We start from the raw sequence: 23,627 nt of genomic DNA, 5'->3' as shown, positions 1-23,627 counted from the left end.
GTCAGGAAGTTTCTCCTTAGTTCTAGGTTACTTCTCTCCTTGACTAGTTTCCATCCATTGCTTCTTGTCCTGCTTTCAGGTGCTTTGGAGAATAGCTTGACTCCCTCTTCTTCGTGGCAGCCCCTGAGATATTGGAACACTGCTATCATGTCACCCCTAGTACTTCTCTTCATTAAATTAGACATGCCCAATTCTAGCAGCTGTTCACATGATCTTGATTCTATCCCTCTGTTAATGCAGCCTAGCACTGTGTTGGCTTTTTTGGCAGCTGCAGCACACTGCTGGCTCATATTTAAGTGATTGTCCACTAGGACTCCGAAATCTCTCTCACAGTTACTACTATCGAGCAAGGTACCACCTATACTATACCTGTGCATTTGATTTTTCCTGCCTAAATGTAGAACCTTACATTTTTCACAATTGAATTTCATTTTGTTGGATAGTGCCCAGTGTTTGAGTCTGTCCAGATCCTCCTGTATCTTAAGCCTATCTTCTGGAGTGTTGGCTATTCCTGCCAGCTTGTTGTCATCTGCAAATTTGATGAGTTCCCCATCTATCCCCTCGTCCAAATCGTTGATGAAGATGTTGAAGAGCACTGGGCCCAGAACAGAGCCCTGGGGCACCCCACTACACACTTCCTTCCATGTAGATGCAGTTCCATTGAGGACCACACGCTGAGTACGGCCTGTCAGCCAGCTACGAATCCATCTGGTGGTGATGCTGTCTAACCCACATTTTTCTATCTTATCAAGTAGTAGGTTGTGATCTACTTTATCAAATGCCTTACTGAAGTCCAAGTAAATTATATCTACTTTAAACTTGCCAAGTTGGAACAACACTGCACTAGAGCAACTTATACCATTCCTACCCTAGGCTTGAATTCTGCATGAAAGGAACTAAATGATCATCCTCTAGAATACTTTGTTGCTGCTATGTAGCACATCTTCTCGGTAATTTTCCCTAAAAAGGGAACAATGGCAATGTTGTGATTATTGTTTTATGTCAAATTCAAAGAAACCCTCTTCTGAAGAGCCTGCTCTCAAAGGCTTATTTACCAGGTATACAGAGAGGACTTTTTTTTCCTTTTTCTTAGATTCTAGAATATACTTTGGAGTTGCATTGGGTTCCAGATCTCTCTGCCTTGAGAGAAAAGTGGTAAAAAGAGTTAGCAGTTAATGCTTCCATAATTTATATTTTAGTTATCTGTTTTAATCTTTTTTCCCCCTCTCTGCTTATGTGTCTATCGTTTTAAACTGTAACTTATCCGGAGTGCTAATTTTGAACAGGAAAGCCCCATTTCAAAGCAAGCAAGTAAATTAATAAATAAACAAAAGCCTTGGACATGGGTGCTTAGAAAAGGACTGCTTACCTGCCCCAACTGATAGCTCTCTCCATTGGATCTGCCTCTGGGAGATGATCTCCAGCAAAGCTAATGGTCTGGATTAGGTAGCCACGCTTATGGCCCCACTTGTTGGTGCTGTTTGCTGCAAAATATATGTATCTTGGCATCTTATCGTTATGGCGGAAAGCAGCCTGATCTTCAGTATCCAAGACCTTTTTTACCAGTTTCATTCTCCGAATCTCATGGTCTGGATTCCAGGGAGCCTTCACTGTCTCAAAAGTCATATCATTGGTAACCAAGGAATTTTTTTCACCTAGGAAGAAAAGGGGAAGGGGAAGAAAGCAAGAGGGTGAGATGGTGTTTTTTTCCCCTCATTTACCCCCAAATCACAATACAACCAATTGCTTCTGCCTTGTTCTCATGATGTTTCCTTCAGCCCATCTCCATCCGTAGTTGAGACAGTTTCCTCTTTACTCTAACCCAGGGGTGTCAAACTCAATTTCACTGAGGGCCGCATCAGCATTGTGGTTGCCCTCAGGGGGCCAGGTGAGTATGGCCTGGGTGGGTGTGGCCTACTGGGTGGGTGTGGCTAGAGTGCGTATGGCCTACTGGGTGGGCGTGGCCAGCTCTACATCGTTTGCATCAAGGGTGCCTATGGGGGCCTGGGCAGGAGTGGGACAGATCTGAGGGTCTCTGGCAGAAGGAGGGTCTCTGGGCCAGGGCCAAGGCAGTGGGGGCCATTCCCTCACTGTTTCCAGGATGGCTTCGCGGGCCACATGAAACCACTTCGCGGGCCAGATCCGGCCCCCGGGCCTTGTGTTTGACATGTCTGCTCTAACCCTTTTTTCCTCCTGTGGATATAATCTGGCATACTCCATTGATAATTTAGGAAGTGAGGTGCTGAGGAATTATGATGTGTCCAGTTTCTATTCAGCACAGTACTTTAAACTGCTGTAGACATGACTTCTTTCCTCCAGTTGCTGGGTTCCCTCCAATTTTGCCTTGGGCTGCAGAATGAGGAGACACCTGAACTCCACAGAGGCATCAGCTTAGTGCTCTTTTGAAAGCTGCATGTCACTATTTGGATTCATTCTCTCTCTCTCTCTCTCTCTCTCTCTCTCTCTCTCTCTCTCTCTCTCTCTGTGTGTGTGTGTGTGTGTGTGTGTGTGTGTGTTGCCATCTAGGGTTTTATATGGCCATGGTGGTTTTCTTTTAGGGTTTAGTGTTTCAATAACTTTTTATTACCTTGGGAAACTTGAACATACAGTAAGCCTTAAAACTAACCACTCCTAACACCCATCCTATTTTACGAAGCTGCAGTTCCTATGACTGCTTATGTGATATACCATGGTTATTTACACTGTCTTGATGGGGGAGTGATGCCATGTATTTACTGTACTCCAACTTTGGTGGCATTTTGTGCTGTGGGGACAAATGCTGTTATTTATGGGCAGGTCAAATAGTGTGTTCTCCATGGCTATTAACTATATTTGAATATTGCCAGAGTTGGATTCTTTTCTCATTTGCTGCTAACACTTCCTTCCATTCTTTGAAATACAAATAGTTCTCATTTAGCAACTGCTTCATATAATTATTTCCAGTTATGACTAATCCTTGCTTTTACAACCTTTTCAGTTTGATAAAGCAAGAGAAAATCTTGATAATTATCTGTTTCTTCTTTTGTGCTTCACTTACAACTTTTCTTCACATCTGTAACCTATCAGGCTATTTTTGAATATAGTTTACTGCTGTTTCAGAAAACTAAACCTATTAACATGATACAGATATAGATAAGGAAGTGCACCAAGCATCTCTTGCTTAGGCAGCTTCATGTGACTATACCCCTTCAATGAGGCTAACCTCACCTAAAGTCATCCAGCACCACTCCACTTTGGACAAAAAGGAAAGCATTTGGTAGTGGTTGCAGCTGCAACAGGTGAGTTTGGTAGGAAAAGAAATGATGCCCAGGAAGTACCCTGATTATTTTCCTGGAATTGACATATTATGTAAGTAAAAACAGTACCACTGGCCAGTCTCTGTTGGTAGAATACAAATTAACAATAGGAGCACAATTAATGCCAATATGCTTTGCTCCTGATTTAGGTAAGGTAAAGGTAAAGGTTCCCCCGCACACGCGTGCTAGTCGTTTCCGACTCTAGGGGCCGGTGCTCATCTCCGTTTCAAAGCCAAAGAGCCAGCACTTGTCCGAGGACGTCTCCGTGGTCATGTGGCCGGCATGACTAGACGCCAGAGGCGCACGGAACGCTGTTACCTTCCCACCGTAGTGGTCCCTATTTTTCTACTTGCATTTTTACGTGCTTTCGAACTGCTAGGTTGGCAGAAGCTGGGACGGGTAACAGGCACTCACTCTGTTACGCGGCACTCGGGATTCGACCCGCCAAACTGCCGACCTTCTGATCGACAAGCTCAGCTTCCTAACCCACTGAGCCACCGCCTCCCTTGCTCCTGATTTAAGGACTACTATAGCAAACAGAACTTTAATGTGGCTGTGTGGAAGAACCCTGAGTCTTGAGCTATTACTTGTAGACACTTTCCAGGGACAAAGAAATCTTCTCATTATAGGCTTTATCAAAATCATTACAGCTAATCCTCAGTTTGCAACTACCTTGATTATTGCCCATTTGCAAATAAGACTGTAATAAATGGGTTCGACTTCCAGTGGCGCCGCGACGCTGAAGACAGCCATCTCCGGGCTGTCCACTCCGCAGCTTTGTTGAATCACTGAAAACAGTGTCGATCAGCTGTTTAGGTGATTCGGAAGCCCCCTCCCCGGGAGAAGAGGAGGGGGTGAGGCCCCAGGTAGGGGTTGAGCTCTCCGGGGCCACCTGAGCTTTAAGTTTGGGCGGCTGAAGGATTGAGCCCCCCCCAAAGCCTGGGTTTGCTCCGGGCTGCGCAGCGTCTCTGCTCCGTGATTTTTGGAGCAGAGCCAAGCGTTAGCAACCACTCCTGCCAGAAGGAAGGACTCTTGAGTATTAAGACGCAGGCAGAGCGGTACAGGAGGTCAAGGTGAAGTGAACTTTTATCTTTACTCTCTAGCTCAATGGATTTTATGGATTAAAAGTGAAAGTGCGCAATAAGTGAAAGTGGGGGAAGATGGCGACGAAAGCCTCTAAAGTTCTTCGGAGTGCGGGGGCTTCCCCGGTGCAACAGACTTCGTTGCAAGCTTTGCTCCCTCCCACACCTGCTCCAGCACTGACTCTTAAGGATTTACAGGATGCCTTTGAAAAGCAAACACAATTAATGTCAGATATGATGGAAAAGCTGGAGGAGAAATTGGAGGAGAAAATGGAAGAGAAGTTGGAAGAGAAGTTTAGAGCAATGAGGGCAGACATCTTGTCTACAATTGAAAGTGTGGCTGTATGTGTGCAAAGTTTGGATGAAAAAGTGGAGGATCTTAGTCAAAAGAACTCTATATTAGAAGTAAAAGCATTAGAGAATGAAAATATAAGGGATAAAATGGATGGAGACCTGAGTCTGGTCCAGTACCATCAGATGGAGTTTGCTATCAGAATCAGGGGCTTAAAAGAGAACCCTAAAGAAGATTTAAAGCAGCTGATTTCCGAGGCTTTGGAAGTGGTACTGGGCCAATCAGCAGCTGAAATTGAGGGAAGTATAGATAAAATCTTTCGTGTGAACTCATGGATTGCAAGGCAGAGGAAGTTACCTAGAGACGTGGTGGTTTACTTTACAAAGAGAGCAATTAGGGATGAAGTTATTCAAGTTGCTTATGACACTAAGTTGGTGGTTGCTGAGCAAGAAGTTCTGGTCTTAAAAGAGATTCCTCCCAAGATTTTAAGGAGAAGGAAAGATTTTGCCTTCCTAGCACAGGAACTTAAGAAATGTGACATCAAGTTTAGATGGGAGATCCCAGTGGGCATGGTGGTGATGCACGAAGGTAAAAGACACCGTCTGGTTACAGTGACTCAGGCACGTGATTTTTACAGCAAAGTTTTAAAAGCAACCCCTCTATCACTTCTGGAAGTTGTAAAGGGATATGGTGAGGGAAAGCCTCAAGATGTTGATGGAACACAGACAGAGGAGAATGGTGCTGGAGGGGATCAAATTACAGTTTCATCGGCAGCTGCTGGAGAGCAGAGGATGACGTGTGCCACTTCAAGACGAGTGAGACAAGAGCAAGAACAAGATCAGCAGAAAGTTATGGAACCTTCAAAGCGTACTTACAGTGAAGGTGTGGGAGGGGCGCGGCCTAAGGAAGTTAAAGGGGTCCTGGCAGACGTGCTCCAGAAGCTTCGGGATGCCAAGAATGGCGACTAAGTTCCTAACCTGGAATGTTAATGGATTAAATTCACCACAGAAGAGAAAGAATGTTTTTCAATATTTAAAACAATTTAAGACTGATGTTATCTGTTTGCAAGAAACGCATATTAGGGTTATGGACCAAAAGTATTTGTTGAACTCAAGGCTGGACACGCAATTTATTGCTTCTGCAATTAATAAGAAAAATGGAGTGGTTATCTATGTCAAGAGTACTCTGACAGCGGAACTAATTGAAGTAGATAAACAGGGAAGATATGTTATGATAGATTTGCTGTTAGAAGGCAAAAAAAACGCTTTTAGTTGGACTGTATGCTCCTAATCAACAACAAACTGATTTTTTTAGTTTACTACATACAAAGATTACCCAGTTGGATTATAAATCTTTTATTTTTATGGGAGACTGGAATGGTGTCCTCGATGTACAGCTGGATAAATCTGGTTTCTTTAAGCATGCCCCGAGTCATGCTAAGCTGCCTAAATCTTTTTTTGAAATGAAGGATGACCTGGAATTGCGAGACATTTGGCGAGATACACACATATATGAAAAGGATTATACTTTTTTTCTGATAGACATCAATCTTTTTCTAGGATTGATTTTATATTACTGACTAATGACCTCTTTTCTAGGACTAAGAAGGTAAAGATCTGTGCAAGAACTATATCTGACCATAGTCCAGTTTGGTTGGAGATCAACAAGGACAATAGAGATAGGCGCTCCTGGAGCGTAAATGAGAATTTGTTTAGAAACCAGAGAAATGTGGAAGAATGTAAAAAGCAGATGAAGGATTTTTTTGAAATTAATATGAATAAGGATACCTCTATGGACATGGTTTGGGATGCTAGCAAAGCTTATATGAGAGGGGTGTTAATATATATGAACAATAAATATAGATGTAATTTGGAAGTTAGAAGGAAAGAACTGGAGAATGAAATTAGGGAAAAAGAAAAGGCCCTAATTTTGAACCCATCGGATGCGAAGATTAAGGAGGTCATTAAACTGCTAAGAGGACAATTTGATAAGTTGATGGCTGATCAGGTGGCAACTAACTTACGGTTTGCTAGGCATAATACTTTTTGCAATGCCAATAAACCAGGTAGGTGGCTAGCCTACAGGCTAAGGAAAAAACAAAGGGCTTCTAATATAGATAAAATTGAATACAAAGGAAAGGTTGTGTTTCAACAGGATCTTATTAAGGAAGCCTTTGTGGATTTTTATTCTAAACTATATGTTAAGGAGAAGATTAATGAAACAGATATTGATGTATATTTGAAGAATGCTAGCATCCCGGTTCTCACACAAGAACAAAAGGAGGAGATTAATCAATTGATAACAGAAGAAGAAATTTTTATAGCAATTAAGGAATTGAAGTTGGATAAAGCGCCAGGTACGGATGGTCTGACAGCGATCTACTACAAACATTTACAATTGGAGCTGATAAAGCCATTAAGGGAATTGTTTCAGACAATTCAGAGGGGGGGAAAGGTGCCTCCGTTTTGGAAAACTGCTTTTATTTCTTTGATTCCGAAGGAAGATCAAGATGCTATTCAAGTAAAAAACTATAGACCAATATCACTCTTAAATACAGACTACAAGATATTTGCCAAGGTGTTAGCTAATAGACTGATGAGGGTTTTGCAACAGGTGATTCATGGGGATCAAACCGGGTTTATTAGTGGTAGACAAATGAAAAATAATGTGAGGCATATAGTTGATGTGGTGGAGTTTTTGGAAAGGAACAACCAGATCCCTGCAGCGCTAATTTTTTTAGATGCTGAAAAAGCTTTTGATCAATTGAATTGGCAATTTTTGATGAAAGTTTTAGATAAAATGAATTTTGGGGATAAATTTTTACAACCAATTAGGGCATTATGTCAAAAACAAACTGCCCGAATAATAGTTAACAATAGTCTGACTGAAGTATGCAATATTGAGAAGGGCACAAGACAAGGGTGTCCGTTATCACCTTTATTATTTGTTTTAACATTAGAGATATTATTGATAAAAATACGGAACTCGGAAAAAATTAAGGGTATTCAAATTAGAGATCAGGATTATAGACTGAGGGCGTTTGCAGACGATCTGGTTGTTACGGTGACTCAGCCAGAAAACTCTGTTGTGGACCTGATGGAGATAATAATGCAATATGGGAAGGTTTCTGGATTTAAGGTTAATGTACAAAAAAAAAAAATTTGGCCAAAAATATGACAACACCGCAAAAGGCCCTTTTAGAAGGATTAACTAGATTTGAGATTGCTAAAAGGGTTAAATATTTGGGGGTGTATTTGTCACCCTCAAATGCAAAGTTATATAAAAATAATTATGAAAAGTTATGGGGAAAAATTCAAAAAGAATTGGAGAGTTGGGAAAAATTGCAATTGTCTTTACTGGGAAGAATTGCAGCAGTGAAAATGAATGTCCTGCCTAAATTTTTATTTTTATTCCAAATGATACCGATTCTTAAAAAAGACTCTAATTTGGAAGAATGGCAATGGGGTATCAATAAATTTGTGTGGGCAGGGAAAAGGCCACGAGTTAAACTTAAGATTATGCAGGATACTCGTGAAAGAGGTGGTCTTAAAATGCCTAATCTTAAATTATATTATGAAGCTGCTGCGTTGTCAGGAATAAGTGATTGGATTAATTTGACACAAGGGAGATTATTAAATCTTGAGGGCCACGACTTGTTATTTGGCTGGCATGCATATTTGTTGTATGATAAGAAGGTAGATAATGTATTTAAAGTGCATATTTTAAGACAGGCATTGTTGAGAGTTTGGAAGAAGTATAGACATAAGTTAGATTGCAAGATGCCGTTGTGGGCAATCCCGAAACATGCAATAGAAAACATAAATGTAGGCTTCAAACATGATGTGACTACGTATAAGGAGATCTTAAGTTTGGAAAGGAACGTCTGGTGTTTGAAGCCGTACAATTTCTTGCGAGATGAGAAGATCGTTCAAACTTGGTTCCAATATACTCAATTACGGGCCAGGTGGAAAGAAGACCAGAAAATTGGTTTCTCAATGACTGATGAAAATTTGATAAAGCAAATTAGAAATCAGGGTCCAGCACATATTCCATTCCATTTATATCCTGCCCTTCTCCGAAGACTCAGGGCGGCTTACAAACTTAAACGGATTTATCTTGCATTGATAGATATTAACTCAGAAACAGAACTTGTTAGACTGTATGATAAAATGGGCCCAGAATATTCAAGAAGTTATTACAATGGACACTTGGGAAAAGATCTGGGTGAGGAACGTAAAATTCACGCAAGCTCAAAACTTAAGAGAGAACTTTTATAAAATGTTTTATAGATGGCATTTAGATCCTAAAAAGCTTGCAAGTATGTATCCGAATTATCAACCTAAATGTTGGAGATGTGGTGGTGAAGATGCAACCTATTTTCATATATGGTGGACCTGCAAAAAGGTTAAGGCTTTTTGGATAAAAAATTAGTGGAATATGCAAAAGATATAGCAAATAAGCAAAGGATAAAGTTTTGTCCACAATTGTTTTTGCTGGGCATAATTACAGATGCTACTGTTGTGGACATTAAGTTGATGTTGAATTTAATTACAGCAGCAAGACTCTTAATAGGTCAATATTGGAAAAAGGAGGAACTGCCGACTATAGAAGAATGGACTCTAAAGGTTTCTGACCTGGCGGAAATGGCAAAGATCTCGGCTTACTTGAAAGATCATTCGCAAGAACGTTATATTATGGAGTGGAAAAAGTGGATTGATTATATTCAGAACAAATATGGGACTAAAAAGTTTCACTTAGCATTTGAATAAGTTTTCTTTTCTTTTTTCCCTTTTTTTAAATATGTAACGTTAGTATTGCTTGTAGTCATTTTATATGAGCTAGAGGGCGATAGAATTAATAGTTTATTGTTTTTAGCATATGGATGTTTATGATTGTTTTTTGTTTTTATACCTTGTACTTAGCTCTGGGAAGTGGGGGGGGGAGGGGGGATGGGGGGGAGGGATAGGGAGGGTTAGGTAGGGGTGGGGGGAGGGGGGATTGTTAAAGATAAAATGTACTCTAAAACTTTTCAATAAAAAAAGACTGTAATAAATGATAATTAAAATTCATTTTCCACCCAATGCATGCATTTAGGACTAAATTTTGGGCACTTGACAACAAAAAATCCAGAGTGAGACTGATGAAGGTCTGGTCAGTTTCAGGCAGTGTGAGCTGTCTGGAGGGATCAAATCAACTGATTTAAGGTCACACATTTGAGCTTGTCAAACTGCAGTTAACACTTTGTGGAGAAAAATGGCTCAGGAAGAGATAGTTTATTTAAGCAATCTCTCATTCCTATGAGGGGGAAAAATGGGGAAGCAGTGAGTCATAGAACACTGTTGGAGAGAAATGAAACTGCAGCAACCAATTCCTTAAAGATTAAATCACTGCAATAAATTTCAGTCACTAAAGAAGAAGAAGAGATGTATAAATATATGGATTCAGTTACAAAAAAGTAGAAACTCAGGATTAATAAGTACAGGCAGTCATAGATTAATAATTGTAATTGGGACTGGCTATTCTATCACCAACTAACGTAGTTGTAAAGGGTACCATCATGTGACTTTGCCAATTATAGTGGGAATTCAAGTACTTCCAGTTGCCATCATTAAGCAAATCCTGTGCGGTCATTAAGTGTGATGTCACACTATTGCCATTTGTGATCTCTTGCCAGCATCCCCATTGATTTGTTGGAAGCCTACAGTGAAAATCACCAATGGTGATTCCATGAGTATGAAATGTTGCATCAAGGGCCCAAATTGTAATCACATAACTGTTGGGGTGCTGTGCCAGTCATAGTTATAATAACCAGTCATAAATCCCACTATTCAGCATCATAACTTTGAACAGTTGCATATTTGCTTGAGCTATCTGTTCCATCATAGGCAACAAAGGCCAAATTAGTGTTACTGAAATTTACAGGTGAGATTTTATTTATTTATTTACCTATTTATTAAATGTACATGCCACTTGATTTGGGCAGGTTTGAACCTTATGCAGTCTATTTTATTTATTTATTTATTTATTTATACTAAACTCAGAGATCCAACACAGTTTGGATGCTGGATTATGGAATATAGCCATAATACATATATTTAATCTGTGTATATAGGTAGTTCTCAATTTACAATCACAACTGAGCCCAGAAATTCTATTGCTATGCAAGACAGTTGTTAAGTGAATTTCACCCCATTTTATGACTTATCTTGCCACTTTTGTTAAGTGAATCACTACAGTTGTTAAATTAGTAACATGGTTGTTAAGTGAATCTGGCTTCTCCATTAACTTTGCTTGTCAGGAGGTTGCAAAAAGTGATTACATGATCCCGGGACACTGCAATGGTCATAAATACATGCTAGTTGCCAAGTGTCCAAATTCTGATCATATGACCACAGGGAGGATGCAATGGTCGTAAATGTGAAAAAGAATCATACGTCACTTTTTTCAGTGCCATTGTAACTTTGAACAGTCATTAAACAAATGGTTGTAAGTTGAGGACTATCTGTATTTAAGTACAAAACTGCAGTTGAGTATATATTTTGACAGTTTAATCAAAGGAGCACTAAAAGAACAAATCAGAATAAAAACAATTTAATGGTTATTCATTGCATACCTGTACTATATATTTACATTACTAATTCTCATTACACCATTTCTGATGCCTCAAAAATCATGAAAGCATAAGCATGTCCACATTTATATTTCTTTTCTCTGCAAACTAATGCTCACAATGCAAACAGGCAAACTGTGGAAAGTATCCAAAAATACAGTGATAATAACAAACCTGGATGGTTTTAAAAGGGGGTTATAGGCTTATATAAAACAAGGCCGTAAATGGTTACCAGAGATAATGGCTATATATTACTATTATCACTGATAACCATTTATAGCCTTGCTAAGCTATAGGATCAGAGAAAGTTACCATAATAGTAGAATATAGCATTATTATGCTATATTATAATATAGAACAAAGGTTGTGCTATGCACTAAGCTAAATCAAATCTTTTCCACATTTTGCAAGAATTCAATACATTTTGCATTTTTTTGTTAATGTCAGTTTTTGTTGACTGATATTCTCCAAATAGTGTTCAATCTTGAAATAAACTTGTTTTCTCCTCTTTAAAGGTTCAATTTAATCATTACTGTGTTAACATTTTCCAGTTTCTGTATAAATATCACAGTATTCAGTTATTTTCTATAATGTATTTCAGTATTTTAGTTTAATGTATCCAAATTCTATTCTTATTTCATAATGCAGTAAAACAATTAACTTTCAAAAGTAGTTATAGTGGTGCTATAATCTATTGCTCTGATACTATAAAATTATAATATTAAAGAAAATTAGTCTTTCTATATGCAAGTTGTGAAACCGGGGAGAAAGGAACTCTTATTGCATAAGTGTCAAAGTTTTACCAGATGTTAGACTAGATAAACCTTGAACTGGACCAGCAGGGTTCTTATATTCCCAAATCACTCCCTGCGGAACAATTATGGCAAGACTAATAGTGATCTGGATTGCTGGCATAAATCGTGGAAAATATCTGTGTTTTATAAGAGTGGTGGGGTTTTTTAAGGGTAGCTGAAGGCACAAAAAGAATTGCCTCTCTACGCCTTTACAGCCATGAGAATGGTAGGTATGCTTATAGGGTTATAAAATGTTAAGTAGTTACATACAGTATATTGGAATATGAGTAAACACCAAAATACATTAAATCAAGGACTGATACAACAAAGGTTATATGAAATTGAGTATGTATACTATACAAACTTAAACTGAGAAAATCCTGTAACTTGTTATCTAATCCTAAGTGCTCTTACCCTGAGGACTTTAAAAAGCTGAACCTAGCAAATTGTAAATGATTGCTTATCATTGACATTCCTGTTCTTGTAGCCACTGAACAGTGCAAGATAAGAAACTGGAACCCAAGAAGATAAGAATATGGGGGGGGGGGAGAGAGAGAGAGGAAAACATTCTCAATGTTCAAATGGTGCCCTCTTCAGGTGCAGGTGCAGAGATACTTTGCTCTGGAACTTGAGTCACAAGCTTTGTACAGTAGGTATAAGAGATTCACTAGAAAATATTAACATATTAAATAATTCTGCAGCTCATCAATATTGACTATCTGACCAAGGTGGGCAATCATTTTCTATTCTGGCCTCTAATGCTACTAACCTTATGGTTTCTCCATAAGAAACCCAGATTTAGATAAAGAACAATAAAAGTAAGCAGTGGGGAAAAGAGTTGTCAACAATAGCAGAAAATAGTGCAAAACTGGAACAATCAAAACTATTTAAGACTTTCAAGGACTTACCTCCAACATCTAAATCAACTTTGTAGTTGATGACATGAGTATGGACTGTACCAAGTGTGTGATCTGCAACTCTATTACCATAATCCAGCCCATCATTATGAAGGAAAGATGAGATTATGTATCCAGTTGCTTGGACTTTGCTTTCAATGGCACCATTTGGATGAAAAATAAAATTCCAGACATAGTCATAGTTACCGATGGTAACTATAAAACGTATAACTAGTGCAGAGCTCGCCAGTCCCCCATAATAGACAGACTGAAAATTGGAAAAATGACGCCGGAAAGGGTTCCCTGCACTCTGCTCAAAGACACAAATTGAGTTCTTGTGTACCTCTGGTTGGAGGTTTTCAATTAAATAAACAGCATCAAGGTAAGTGGCAGAATAAGGGCAATCAACTCCACGAACTAATGAATATGCAAATCTTCCCATTCCAAAACTTGCATCCATATATCGGGTTAACATTCCACTAGGACTATTGGAGCCATAGATAGAAATGGCATCCTGCACACTGAGTTCGTATACAATTCTTTGATCCTTAAATCGGATATCATAGAGATGGAGTCCCCTATGTATGTCCATCCGAAAGGCAAAACTCCAGTTTGGGGTAGTTACTTGGTTGTTTCTCACATTATAGTGTGGCTCAAAGGACTCATGATAGAAGGATCCAGGTCTTAGAGGGGGTGTCCTTGGATGAAGTGAAGAAAAGCCCCCATCAGAAGAGACTGGCTTAACTTTTGTTATAATCACCCGCTTTGCTTTGAATTCTTTTTCCAGTTCTGCCAAACTGTTAAAATATTGGCCATTATAAAATACTTTTGGAACTTTCCAGTGAGAGATATCCAGGCTGCTGTGGTCAACAAGCACCTCTAGTCCCAATGGATGCAAGAAAAAGCCACTTACATTCTGAAACAAGGTAACCCAGGAACAGCGATCTCCAGACTGAAACCCCCCAGGTATTGCGAGGACACCTTCAAAATTGCTTCCATTATGTCCAAATACTTCAGTCATAAAAGTGGGTGCCTCTAGAAATTTTTTCTCCACTAGGAATGTCTCAATATCCCCAAACTCACTGAGTATTAGAGTTCTGCCATGATAGGATAATTTCTTTCCATACTTTTGTACTGTCACATCCCAATGATATGTGGGCACTGGAAGTGGCCCTACAACATACTCAGTGATATTTGGTTCTGGTTGATTTCCAAAGTACACCACAGCCAATGCTTGTCGAGGAGGGCGTGGTCCATCACGATCAAGGAATTTCAGCACCTCTTCCTTTCGGGGGAGATTGACATCAACATAATAAATAAAATTATTAGAAAACAGAGCATGAGAAACATCTACCAAGGGCAAACTTTGTTGCAGATATTTCACCACCTGTACCATCTCTTCTGCTGACAAGGCAGCAAATATCATATTCTTGTTCTTCTGATTTTCATCCAAGGAAATAGGTGACTTAGCATCACAATGACTAGACTTCTCCCTTCTGGTCACCAACACACACACCAAGGCAAAAATTGTAACCAAAGCAAGTACAAGAAGAACAAGGAGAGCTTTTGGGTTCATTGCTGCAAAGATATGGCTTGAAGACTCACCAGCTATTTAAATAAGGCAGTCCCAAAGACAATTCAACGGCTGTTAGATGGCAAGAGACTTTATCTATTTTCTGCAGGAAATGGGACCTCACTGGATTGGGTCCAAAAAGTGGAAGCTTAGAATTCATGGCTTCGATTTAAAAGTAAACGCCCTTTCATGACAGTTTTAATCTTTCACTGTGCCAAAAATGGACAATGCATGTACTAAAAGACTATGGATCACAAAAAAGGAACTAAATACTAAAATGGAAATAACAGATTACCTCATTTTGAAAAGATTCCTGAACTTATTGCTACATTGCTCTTTTACGCATTTTTATTATTCCACAAACAAATGAATAGGCTTCATATTACTCTTAATAGAGTAATGTTTCTCTGTTAAGTACATAGTACAACTGCTATTTGTACAAAATGTCACTTAAACCTCAAATGTGCATAGAAGTAAATTGGAAGATCAGTTGAACTACAGTTGCAAAGAACAGCTGATTGGCCACAATAGTAGAGTTTGGAGTTATTTTCAGAGTTTGTTTATCTGATTGCAGAAAGTTAGAGGAAAACCCCACCAATGCAATGTCTGGGAGAACTGCAAGTGCTGCAGCTTGAGAAACTGCAGCCTGTGCTGGAAATAAATTATTTAGGTCACTAGTACTATCAACTTATTGTGTTTTGTAGTCTTTCATCAATGGCTATGTCAACATTACATTAATGAGGATGGGCTTTATATTACTTTAAAGTGGTGCTCTGAAGATTCTGTAAGTCATTAATGAAGAAACCGCCTTAAAATCATCATAAGCAAGCAATAGATAAATCAGAAGTTAATCAAATTCAGAATATGTGAAGAAAAACTACCCATTACACCAGAGATCTCCAACCTTTGAGGCACAAGGGACCAGTTCTGTGAAGAGAGATTTTTCTATGGACCAGAGGGGTGTGGTTTTGTGTGCTGCCTACATCTCACGGATGCATGTTTGTGTGGACTGGTTGCTGGCATGCCATGGACTGGTACTGCTGCATAGTTTACAAAAGTGGAGACAGACCACTAAGACTGCTATGCTGTTAAATCAGGTTTCTTCTATGGGAGCAACTGGGAGTTTTTGTGAAATAGGGATCTGAGACTATCTCAGCATATTGGCATGGTGGAAAGGAAGATTCTAACAATAAAATGCATACTATAATAATGTAGGGATTTAGGATATTCAGGTTGAATAAAAACATATGTTAACCAGATACAGGAATCAGTTTTGGAAGTGTAGAGAACAAACAAATGACCAAACAGATTTATTCCATTGTTTGCCAAAGACAGCATAACTTTCATTAGTTCTTTGTCCTGGCAGCAAGAACAGTCATGACATACTGTATCAGTGAGCTCTAGGACAAATAGCTATGTGCTTAAAATAACTATGTTCTTGGAATGTTTGTGATTTCCTATAGAATGGAACATGAACTTCAGGAAACTCTGATTTTCACTGCAATGCAATACATTTTCCATGGAAGATAAAAGCATACTATCTTTATGTAAACAAGGCTGTCAGGAAGCATCTCTCTGTGAAAGGCATAGGGAAGAGGCTTAACCCCTGTAAACACTGCTGAGGACTAGAAATGCAATTGTAAACAATCATTTATGTTCCAGGAGGTCTGTCATTACAGGTAGTCCTGGACTTACAACAGTTCATTTAATGACCATCCAAAGTTACAACGTCACTGAAAAAAGTGACTTATGATCATTTTCTATGCTTATGACCTTTACAGTATCCCTATTGTTAGATCGCGGAGGAATGAGACGCATAGGCGATGGCTGAATCATAACCTTTATTGGATGGCAAGGTTGTAGAACAAAGACTAGGGAACTGGGGTTACCTGGGTCCTCTTATACCTGTCCAGGTGGGCACTGACCAATAGATTCAAACCTTGGTTTCCTGCCTAGCAGTCAGCCAATAGTCTTTTGTGGTTTTCCCGCCAGTGCTGCTCCTTACCGGAGCTGTCCAGCAACAGCGCCTCCTGTAGTTCTTTTACTGTACTTGACCCATACATTATGCCCCTTCCCTCATAAGAACAGACAATGCCAATCCACTTTAAACTTACCCCCCCAACTATTTACACTTGTACTTTCACGACTGCACATAGTCCGTGAGGTAGGCTGGGGGCCTGTGCTCCTGTCCTGACCGCCTTAGTGTTCCCCCCAAGTCCTGTGTGGTGTTATCTGCATTGCTGGTTTTGCCTTGGTGTGTGGGGAAACCCCGGAACCACATTTGTTTCTGGCGCCCGGTTCCCCTGGCCCTGTTGATGCCCTGACTGTGTTGGTCTTATTGTCCACAGGTCAGCATCCCCACCAGACTCTTCTGTGTGTGGTTGGTCAGGTTCTGTGTGTGGTTGATCAGGGTGGCTGGAGTGTGCCGCTGGGCCCGCCCTGTGTGTGCTTCCTGCTACGTTCTCAGGAGCTCTCCTCCTGACCTGATCTATATGTCTTTTCCACTGATGGCACCCCTCCATCCTTACAACGAACAACAGTGTGTGTCTTTTCAACCACCTCCCCTGGCACCCATGTGTGCCCAGAGCCGTAGTTCCTTGCCCAGACCAATTCTCCAATGTTGAGATGTCTGGGGGGTTTGGGTTTGGGTTGGTCTGTGTCAGCAGCCACTCTGTCAGGGTGGAGTCTGTCTAGTTTTGTTATGAGTCTTCTGCCCCAATGTAGTTCTGCTGGGCTCTTTCTTGTTGATGTGCAGGGTGTGGTGTGTTGGTGTAGTAAGAATTGTGATAACCTTTACTTCCAGTCCCCTTGGATGATGCATTTCAGAGCGTCTTTGGTTGTGCGCACCATGCACTCTGTCATTCCATTAGACAACGGGTGGAACGGGGCTGTCGTGACATGTCTAATCCCGTTGGTCCTCATAAACACCTGGAAATCCGTGGAAGTAAATTGTGGTCCGTTATCAGAGACTAACACGTCAGGGAGGCCATGTGTGGCAAAGAGTTCCCTGAGCACTTGGATCGTCCTCCCCGTGGTCATGCTACTTACTGGTACCATCTCCAACCACTTCGAATGGCTGTCCACTAACACTAAGAATGTTTGTTGCTGAAATGGTCTCGCATAGTCAATATGGACTCGGGACCAGGGAATGTGTGTGTCCTCCCACTTGTGGACTAGTGCATGAGGCTGTTCCGGCCAGGACCTCTGGCAGGTATAACAGCCAGCTACCTGTTCCTCTATTGCCTTATCTAACCCTGGCCACCACAGGTAACTCCTGGCTAAAGCCTTCATTCTCACCACCCTGGGGTGCACTTCGTGGAGAGATTCTATGACTTTGTCCCTCATCTTCTCAGGGATGATTACCCGGCAGCCTGATAACAAACACCCCTTGTATGTAGACAATTCATGTTGCCTGATGAAGTATGCTTGGAATTCTGGGCCTGGGGACTTGTCCTGCCACCCTGTGCTCACCCACATCTGTACCCTACTCAGTGTTTTGTCGGCAGGTGTTGCTGCTGCAATGTCCTTTGCTCTGAGGGGGCACTCAGGGAGATCCTGCAATGCAAGTATTTGAGATGCAGGAGTTGGGTCGGATTCAGTGCTGGCTAAGGGCAAACTGCTTAACCCGTCAGCGTGGCTCATTTCTTTGCCTGGTTTATGGACCAGCTTGCAAGAGTATGCAGACAGGAAAATGGACCACCTGAGCATTCTGGGTGACAGAATCTGGGGGGTCTGTTTATCTGTGGTAAAAAGACCTAGTAGAGGCTTATGGTCAGTGAATATGGTGAATTCTCTGCCATACAAGTAATCATGGAACTTCTTCACTCCAGCAACTATCACCAGGCTTCTTTGTCTATCTGGGCATAATTCTGCTCTGCTGCTGACAATGTTCTGGAGTAGTAGGCAATGGGAACTTGTTTCCCATCACCTTCTAAATGGCTTAAGACAGCGCCCACTCTGTAAGGGGATGCATCACAAGTAGATGGGCTTTGATTCTATGAAATGAGTGATAGTGGCATCACCCACTAACAGGTCCTTTAAAGCCTGGAAACTTTTGGCATGGGTGCTTGTCCAGTTCCATGCAGTGTTTTCATCCAGGAGCCTGTGTAAGGGTTCTGCTATGGATGCCTTATGGGGTAGGAATGCGTGGTAGAAATTGAGCAGACCTAAGAAGGCTTGTGGCTCTGCCTTGCTTTTGGGGGTGGGGGCACCTTTAATTGCCTCCACCTTAGATGCTGCAGGATGGATGCCCTGAGCATCTATCCTGAATCCCAGGAACTCAGTTTCTGTCACCCCAATGCTGCATTTGTCTCTTTTAAGTTTGAGACCTGCAGCCCTGAATCTTTCCAACACAGCCTGCAAACGCTCAGTCAGTACCTCCTCATTGTTCCCTGCAATAAGGATGTCATCGAAGTAAGGGCATACTCCTGGGATGCCCTTGAGCGTTCGCTCCTTCCGGCGCAATCTAAAGACGTATCTTTTTGAACAAGCTGGCCTGGCCTGATGGGAGGGGGTTGGGTTTTTATTACTTTTAAATGTGTTTTAATCTATCTAAGAGTTATGGGCACTTGTTTAATCTTTTTTTAATTTTTGTATTCTGTCTTTTTAACATGTATTGCCCTGTTCACCGCCCTGAGTCCTTCGGGAGAAGGGCAGTATACAAATAATAATAATAATAATAATAATAATAATAATAATAATAATAATAATAATAATAATAATAATAATAATAATAATCTCCTGGAAGATGCCTTGAGCTACACTAACTGCGAACTGCAACCGGTCTACCCGGAATGCCCCCTTATGGGTGACTATGGTCTGTGCATTGGCTGTTTCCCTGTCGACTGGTAGCTGCTGATATGCTTGCATGAGATCAAGTTTTGCAAAGATGGCACCGCCCTGCAACGACGCGAGGATGCTGCTGACCGTTGGGACAGGGTAAGCATGCTGATTTAATGCTCTATTTATAGTACATTTATAGTCAGCGCAGATCCTCACCTCACCATTTGCCCTGAGTGGGGTGACTTTAGGAGTCTCCCACTTGGCTCCCTCGACCAGTTTCAGGACTCCCTACGTGACCAGTTTGTCCAATTCCCTCTCTATTTTTTGTTTAAGTGCAAACGGTACTCTCCGGGGTTTGATTTTTATGGGTGGAACATTGGGGTTTAATTTAAACATTGGTAGTCCTGTGTATTTTCCTAGTGTCTCATCGAATACATCTGCAAAAGCATTGCAGACGGATTCAATGTTGTGGGCCCGGGTTGTATGTATCCCTGTGATACTAATTATTTATTATTTATTTATGTATTATTGGGACTTATATGCTGCCCTGCCTAGGCCTTGAACCAGTTTAACCCTATGAGACTAGTCCTCTGCCCCTCGACCACTAGGACATCCAATTGCCCCTGGAATCCCCCATACCGCACTGAAATTGTTGCCTCCCCCTTAATTTTGATGGGCGTTTGCTGGAAGTCTGTTAGGGTGAGACTGGATGGCCTCAAGGTGGCCCTCTGCTTACTCTGGCTGCATATCTGGGTAAAAGTTCTCGTGTGAGATCACTGAGACTGCCGAGCCAGAGTCAAGTTTCATTTTGCAGGGGATGCCCTGGAGCCACATGTCCAGCCTGATTTTTGGAGTTAATGGCCGACGGGTCCCCATGCTACAGATGGCCCGCTGGCCCTCATAACAGTTAACCGACGTGATTTGTTGTGGAGCCACAGTACCTGTCGTTTGCTGGTCTTCTGTGTCCACATCATGCAGGCTGCTGCAGTTATGGTTGCGACAGACGGCTGCAATGTGGCCGGTCTTATTGCACGCCCTGCACTTGGCCATCTGGAACTTACAGGTAGACTGGGGGTGGTTGCCTCTGCACCCTGCGCATTTTGGCTTGGTGTTGCAGCATGTACATCTGGAGCACTTCTTCTCGTGGTTGGTCGTGGCCATCTGTTGTCCCCTTTGGTTGTTGCATCGCGCCGGTGGCTGGCCGTTTCGTCTGAATCGTGTCCACTCCGGTCTGGCCGTTGGTGTCTCCGCTTTCCCCGAACGCGTTCGCCTGGTGTACGGCTCCCCCCCGGTCTGCTAGTTTGGGGTTCTGACTGTCCCTGTCATTCGACCATGTTGAGGACCAGGACCTCATCCTGGAGCTCCTGCAGCATCAGCTTGTGTCTCACAAAAAACTTTTGTTTCAGCTTTCGATCCCAGAGACCGAAGAGGATTCTGTCCCTTAAACGCTCTTCCAGGTTGTTGAACTGGCACAGTCGGGCCACTTGCTGGACCCCAGCGATAAAGTTAGCGGCTGACTCACCAGGCCGCTGATCTCACTTCTCAAATTGGTATCTCCAGGCCAGCGCTGACATATTTGGATTAAAACGCCGATCCAACTTGGCCCAGAGATCGCTGTATTCGGCTTCGTCTGGGGCCGTTGGGGCACACAACCCTACTGTTATGTTGTAGACGTCCGAACCACTTATGCAGAGTAGGGCTGCCACCTTTAACTCATTGTCCCTGATACAGTTCACTTTCATGAACAGTTCCACTTGATCCACGTGCGACTCCCATCGTTCGGGGTGGGTGATATCGAACACAGGTATCTGACCGATTTGTGCCATCACGACCGGTCCTTCCACTTTTCCGCTTCTGGGTTCCGATCCTGCTTTGAGCATCCGCTGGGTTGACCAGTTGCGCTCGGCCGCTTCTGAGCATCCGCTGGGTTGACCAGTTGCGCTCGGCTGCTTCCACAGGGTTGACCGGTTGTGCGCGGCTGATTCCGCTGGGTTGACCGGTTGTACGTGGCTGCTTCTGCAGTCATCGCTTGGTCAACCAGTTGCTCGTGGCTACTTCAGCGGTTGTCTAGCGGCTACCGAAACAGGATCCCACCTTCATCACCACTGTTAGATCGCGGAGGAATGAGACGCATAGGTGATGGCTGAATCATAACCTTTACTGGATGGCAAGGTTGTAGAATAAAGACTGGGGAACTGGGGTTACCTGGTTCCTCTTATACCTGTCCAGGTGGGCACTAACCAATAGATTCAAACCTTGGTGTTGTGATTCAGGGTCAGCCTGTGGGTCCGGCAGCCGGGTCGGATGACTCGGATGACTCAGACGAGGGGGAGGAGGAGGGTGTTGAAGACGAACTTGCTGATGATGGCTTGGAGGCTTCGCAGAGCCCTCAGCCAGGCCCCTCTTCTCAGCTGCGCGAGCCCGACAGTGCAGATGAAGAGGACCCACAGCTGGCCCTGTTCAAGGACGCCCAACGCAGGAGGCAGACCAGTAGAAGCAAGCAGAGAAAGGCTGTGGGACTCCTCGGAAGGAGGCACAGGGAGGCCACGCCCTGAACTCTAATAAAGGGAGTGTTTGGGGAAGGGCTGGTTGCTGAAAGCAACCGCTCCGTTTGAGGATCAAAGCTCCGGTATCTTGTTTCATGTTTTGTTGCTTGTTTGTGTAATAAATCTTGGCAGACGTTTTCCAGCCTCAGACGCTCTCCAGCCTCTGCCGTTTGTACAGGGGTTGCCTTTCTGCAAGGCCGGTAGCAGGCTGGTACAGAACACTTGGTTTCCCGCCTAGCGGTCAGCCAATAGTCTTTTGTGGTTTTCCCGCCAGTGCTGCTCCTTACCGGAGCTGTCCAGCAACAGCGCCTCCTGTAGTTCTTTTATTGTACTTGACCCATACATTACACCTATGATCATGGGATCAAAATTCAGACACTTGGCAACTAACTCAAATTTATGACAATTGCAGTGTTTCAGGATCTTGTGATCACCTTTTGGGCCCTTTTGACAAGCAAAGTCAATGTGGAAGCCATATTCACTTAACAACTATGTTACGAACTGAACAATTTAATATAAATGGCAAGCACTCCATGGAAGACCACAGATAAGATGGCAAGACATGAAAAATGTCCAGTTAAACCCAGATGCCGCATTTGATTGTGCAAGATGGTGATTGTTGACCAGAAAAATAGACATTGCACCTGCAGGAAAAACACTAGAATGATTATGACCTTTGTTTTGTGTACTGATTGTTCATAGTTCCCAGTCTTCAGAATAACGTAGAAATCCTCTCCGCTATAATGATGAAATGATAACCTTATCCACATAAAAGAGGATTGGGATATTCCTCTCAGTAAAGTTAGGGGAATGAAAGCACCAGTTATTAAAACAGGAGATAATAAAATTGTTAACAAAATTTAATAATGGAGCAAAGAGAAATCCTTGTTAAACATCTAAGGTTAGGGGAATTGAATCAGTGCATTAACCTGGGGCACTGCTCATAGCTCTCAGAACAATTTAACTGTAGATATTATTAATAAAATGAGTCTTCAGTTTATAATGATAGGCAACAAATTCTTCCATAGAATTTCTCCTGTTATCAAAAGTTGATTTCATGTCTGTGAGGGCTGTATACAATGGAACTTAAGACCATAGGCATATTTTTCTACCAGGTGGGATAACATCACTGCTCAATCAAGTGTATATCTACCTTTAAACCCTGCTTATTCTTCTATTAAAACATTATTATCTTCTGTTCAATCCAAATATTTCTTCATATATGAAACACAAATATTCATATAGGAAACATACTGTATATGTTGATCTGCATTTTTAGCATGCATTTCACTATGTTCAGGAGGTTAGCTAGTTGAGACTAGGAAAGATGGGCAACAATTAATTAAACTATCCAGCATTCATTCCAGCTGGAAGTGACCCAAAACTGACCTTTTGTTAATGGGAAAGGCAATCACCAGAAATGGAAAACTCTGTACAGAATAGGAAAACTCTTTTTCATTGTTATTTTCCAAAACTATTGACAGTAAAGGCTATTTTTTCACAACTTTCTCTTAAATCCACCTCGTCTCTTAGGACACATCTATGTTAAAATGGAATTTCTTCCCTGTCCAGAATAAACACAACCCAAGAGAATAATTCTGCAAAGAAACTTTCTCCATCAAAGGTCAGAACCAAAACTTGGTTATTCAGAAATGTACTAAGCACTATATCTTAAAATGAATAGATACCATTAACTGATTTTCAGTTCTTGGCATTCTATTAGCTCTACTGCCAAAATATCAATACTAGTACATTT

General features: G+C 41.7%; 1 protein-coding gene across 2 annotated transcripts in view; it reads right to left on the bottom strand.

Annotated features, from left to right (window-relative positions):
- Positions 1-23,627, bottom strand: part of LOC310648775 (amine oxidase [copper-containing] 2-like) — a gene marked incomplete at its 5' end in the record, with an annotated part of 45,054 nt that overhangs the window by 7,419 nt on the left and 14,008 nt on the right. Inside the window, 2 exons of one of the 2 annotated variants that reach the window (XM_083376811.1) lie at positions 1,370-1,655; positions 12,983-14,546. In XM_083376811.1, coding sequence (XP_083232937.1) covers positions 1,370-1,655; positions 12,983-14,546 — 1,850 coding nt within the window. Of the gene's footprint in view, positions 1-1,369; positions 1,656-12,982; positions 14,547-23,627 lie in introns of those variants that run through there. The other variant, XM_083376812.1, reaches the window with a different exon arrangement.

The sequence above is a fragment of the Vipera ursinii genome, assembly GCF_947247035.1.
Source record: "Vipera ursinii genome assembly, chromosome: Z".
Lineage (NCBI taxonomy): Eukaryota > Metazoa > Chordata > Lepidosauria > Squamata > Viperidae > Vipera > Vipera ursinii.
Note: the sequence above shows the minus strand (reverse complement) of the source record. Positions and strands in the feature narration are given on the sequence as shown.